The sequence below is a fragment of the Grammomys surdaster genome, unplaced genomic scaffold (assembly GCF_004785775.1).
Source record: "Grammomys surdaster isolate TR1022 unplaced genomic scaffold, NIH_TR_1.0 1149, whole genome shotgun sequence".
NCBI lineage: Eukaryota > Metazoa > Chordata > Mammalia > Rodentia > Muridae > Grammomys > Grammomys surdaster.
The window spans coordinates 235,376-240,156 of record NW_021605568.1 but is presented as its reverse complement, the minus strand read 5'-3'; the positions used below and the strand labels follow the sequence as shown (position 1 = coordinate 240,156).

At 41.2% G+C, this 4,781-nt stretch overlaps 1 protein-coding gene across 1 annotated transcript; it reads left to right on the top strand.

Moving 5' to 3' along the window:
- Window positions 1-939: 939 nt before the first annotated feature.
- On the top strand, window positions 940-1,889 carry LOC114634948 (alpha-enolase-like). Its single transcript, XM_028783573.1, has 2 exons — window positions 940-943; window positions 1,450-1,889. Exons 1-2 carry the CDS (start codon window positions 940-942, stop codon window positions 1,887-1,889), a joined length of 444 nt encoding a protein of 147 aa, XP_028639406.1.
- The last annotated feature ends 2,892 nt before the right edge of the window (window positions 1,890-4,781 follow it).

Sequence of the window (4,781 nt, the reverse complement as noted above, 5' to 3'; positions counted from 1 at the left end):
GCAAACTTTTTCAGAAAATCAAGGTCCTGTAATACTCAGGGCAATAAAACCAAAGCTGGTTGATAGACCACTGTAACAGACATGCCAGGTTTCAACACACTAACACAATTATAATGTGTACAATCAATACAACTTTCATTAAATATTGTAGAAGAAACAAAAGTGATTTTAACTTGATAATTAAAAGAGCCTTAACACATGCACTAACACTTGTTTGAAATCCAGATCCTGTTTCAAATTTATCACTTGCTAATATAACATCATAGAGAACTACAGCTAATTTCCAAATATGTCTTTGAAAATGTGCAGAACCAGCCTTCCAAATGAAGACTGTTATTTCCAATATTGGATTGATTTCTTGACCAGTCCATGATTGAGTCCGAATACAAGAGTCATTATAACTTTTCTTTTTGAGTTTCTGTTCCACAAGGTCTAAAAGCTTGAGGCAAGGCAGCTTATCCCATCTGGGATATAGGCAAGCAAAGGTGGGTCAGGAACATATGTCCAGTACAGCTTCCCAGTCACCTTGTCAGGGCACTCAGCAAGCTCACAGGTCAGCATCATTCTTTATCCCAGCATCAGTATGTCTCACCAATCATTCTGGCAGCCACCATGCTTCTTCAGCATCCTGCTGAAATAACACAAACATGCCCTCTTCCCCATATTTGATACCTGATTGGGATCATGCCTTATGTCATTAAGTGGATCCTTCCTTTTCACCTAGACATAAGTATGTCTAGCTGTAGGATGCCATAGACATTCAGCAGAAAGTTCCTTGGCATCCAAATTTTTAAAAAATTTAAAACAAAAAGAGGGTGATTTAAATAAATTTGTGGTGTATGGGATATTCTGTCCCCCTTTTTACTTTATGAAATATTGTTTTAAAGCTCTATGGGCCCTTTCCACTTGTCCTTGAGGATTATAAGGAATCCCAGAAACATGGGTAACATTAAATTGTTGACAAAAAGTCTCAAGTGATCAACTGCAATAGCCATTTTCATTATCTGTTTTAATTTGTTTTGGAACAGCCAGCATAGGAAAACAATGTAGGCAATAACTAATTACATTTTCATTGCTTCTCCTGTTAAAGCAATTGCAACTTGAAAGACTGAGAGGGTGTCAATAGCCACACGTACATGTTTTAATTGTCTGAAATCAGAAATATGAGTAATATCCATTTGCTATAATTGATTAGGTGTGAGTCCTGGAGGATTAACACCATTTTATGGTACAGGTAGAAATTGTGGGCATTCAGGATAAGCCTTTACAATTTGACATGCACATTCTCTACAAACACCAAATTGTTGTCTCAAGCTATTACTATTTTGATGATATAAAGAATGAGATTCCTTGGCTCAACAAGAATCACAAGCACAAAAGAACACACATGGTATGCACTAACTGGTAAGTGGATAGTAGGCAAAAAGCTCAGAATATAGGACTGCCCAGTGGTGTCCATTGAAGACTCCTTTGACCAGGACGACTGGGATGCTTGGCAGAAGTTCAAAGCTAGTGCAGGCATCCAGGTGGTGGGCGATGACCTCACAGTGACCAACCCTAAGCGGACTGCCAAGGCTGCAGGCGAGAAGTCTTGCAACTGCCTCCTCCTCAAAGTGAACCAGATCGGCTCAGTGACTGAGTCTCTGCAGGCGTGTAAGCTGGCCCAGCCCAATGGCTGGGGCGTCATGGTGTCCCACCGATCTGGGGAGATTGAGAACACTTTCATCACTGACCTGGTGGTGGGGCTCTGCACTGGGCAGATCAAGACTGGTGCCCCTTGCCGTTCTGAGCGCCTGGCCAAGTACAGTCAGATCCTTAGAATCAAGGAAGAGCTGGGCAGCAAAGCCAAGTTTGCTGGCAGGTCCTTCAGGAACTCCCTGGCCAAGTAAAGCACGGACTGGAGACCCCGGAGTCAGCAGCTGCTTAGCTCCTCTGTCCCTGATGTCATCCAGGTGGCTCAAGGCCAGCCCAGTGCTTGCCCCTCTCATGTCACTGCTTCCTTAGACGTCCACACCTGACCACCAGGAACCCTGCGGAGACCCCAGCCTTGTAATCATGTGATTGCTCTGAATCATTGCTTCTGTCACCTGACTTCCCAGCTAGCGTCTGGAGCCCTTGGACCTCCAGTGTAATCTCTAGGGTGCCCACCATCAAGACCCCCCCAGAGGTTTACATGCAAAAATAAAAGCCGCAGAAGCCCCCCCCCCAAAAAAAATATAGAAGAGCTTTCTTTGATTGTCAGTCAGTGTGATTCCTTGGGCAGAGACCTTGAAGTGAACAATGGTGGCAGCTGGCCACCATTTTACCATTTTACTGAAAATATTTGAAATCTGTTTTTACAATGTTTTTGGTAATCTGTGCCATAAGATTTGAAAACCAAAAATTATACAAACTTTTATATCCAACTCCTTTTCTTGGGTAATGTTAAGTTGTATGGATTATTAATGCATGTTCGCTGAATATAACTCTTTGTTTTGTGATGTGATTGCTTAGATTTTATTGATGATATATTAGATTAGTAGTTGTATTCAATAATTAAATTCTCCTTGTGGTTATTAATTGAAATTTTATCTAAGCAGAAAGTTATTTGTGACTATAAGCTTTGTGCTTAGTGAATGTATGTGTTTTTATCTATGGGAGCACATAAACAGTTTGCATCAAAAAAATATATAGAAGAGCTTTCTTTGATTGTCAGTGTGATTCCTTGGGCAGAGTTCCTGTGCAAGGCCTAGAATCTGCCTGTTATACAAATCTGCTATGGAATAATCCTAAAGGCTCCAAGCAATCCAGTATGATCTCTTAAATGTCCTGTAAAGTTTAGGAACAGTATGTTCTCTTAAATAAAATTGTATTTGCTTAAGTAATTGCAAAATTTGAGAATTAGCAGTACCTAAAAAAGGAAAAGTTTCAAGTAATTGTAAACTATGAGCTATATATTGGCTATAAGTACACAAATTAAAAACTTCATTTTTCAGCATTTCTTTTTAGTTTAATTTGATATTTTCATTTATTTATGATTCAGATGTTATCCCCTTTCCCCATTCCCCACCCCTGAAACCCTATATCCCACCCCACTCCTCCTGCTTCTGTGAGAGTGTGACCCTACCCACTCACCCACTTCTGCCTCCCTGCACTCACATTCCCTCAAACTGGGGTATCCAACTTTCATGGACCTCCTCTCCCACCAATGCCTGACAAAGCCATCCTCCCCTACATATATGGCTGGGACCATGGTTCTCTCCATGTGTGTTCCCAGAGTGGCAGTTTAGGTCCTGGGGGATCTGGTTGGTTGGTATTGTCACTCTCCCCATGGGGCCAAACACTCCTTCGGCTCCTTCAGTCCTCTCTCTAAATTCTCCATTGGGGACCTCGAGATCAGTCCAGTGGTTGTCTGAGAGCATCTTTCAGGCTCTGGCAGAGCCTCTCAGGAGACAGCTATATCAGGCTCCTGTCAGCATGCACTTCCTAGCATCCACAACAGTGTCTGTGCTTGGTGACTGCACATAGACTGGATCCTCATGTCGAGATGGAAATATTCTGAGCTTTTCGCCTAATGTCCACTTACCAGTTAGTGCATTCCATGTGTGTTCTTTTGGGATTGGATTACCTCAATCAGGAGGATATTTTCTTTTCTTGTTTTTTTTTGGGGGGGGGCGAGGGGTTACTCAATATTTTATTTATTTACATTTCAGATGCCATCTCACTTCCCCATTCCCCCTACCCATTAAAACTCTATCTCATCCCTCCTCCTTTTTTGCCTTTATACCTTTAAATTACATGCAAGTATTAAGATGAGTTCTAGGTTGAGGAACTAGCGACACAATAGCTCCAAATAGTCTAGGAACACGGAAGACAATAAGCCCAGATAATCAAAGAACATGCATGACAATAAACTGAGTCCCATGATCACTCCTGTGATCACTATTTCTAAAGGCTTATCAAGATGATCAGAGTATCTGAGCCTACTTCCTTGTCCTAGCCCAAAGTCATTTTCATGCCTGAAGCTTATTTCTTTGTTCTAGCTTAAGATTTAGATTTCTGTCTAGAATTACTTCTTTGTTCTAGGCTAATATTTAGATTCATGCCTGAAATTTCTTCTTTGTTCTAGCCTAGGATTTAGATTTCTGCCTGAAATTACTTTTGTTCCAGTCCAATGTCAGATTCCTGCCTGCAATCCACTTCTTTGTCCTTGGCCTATGTCAGATTCCTGCCAGGCAGCCCCCAAAGCTCTCCACATCTCCCCCTTTTTATTGCATAAACCAGACTGAGCCTATCTTAGGTCATTCTGACAAGAAAGTCTACTTTACCTGTCGTGAAATATGCATTATCATAAGCCCTCACTGTGTCTTAGGTTGGTAAGGCTCTCTGCAGAATCTTACCTGTCCTTGGCTTGCCAACCTGTTATATTAATAATTCTGTCTGGGAGTCCATTATCAGTTTCAAGTCATGTACTTTGGCTGCCAGCTTGTTGATGTAGTTAGAGACAAGCTTTACGACGATGGGCAGGAATAAAAGTATTCCCAGGACAAGGAAGGCTAGTCTGATCAAGCTATATATGTCATTTCTGAGGTTTGACCAAAATGGAAATACTGACCTCAGCTCATGGATAATTTTATTGGCATTATCTGCAGCATCAAAGCTCAACAGAGCAGCATCTTTTAAATTCATAATCTCATGATGCAAAGTTAACATACCCAGAGAGGTGTTAGGATTATGCCAAATATCCTACAGGTGTTTTTAAACTTTTTTTCCTAATTATAGCAACATTCATTGTAAATTTT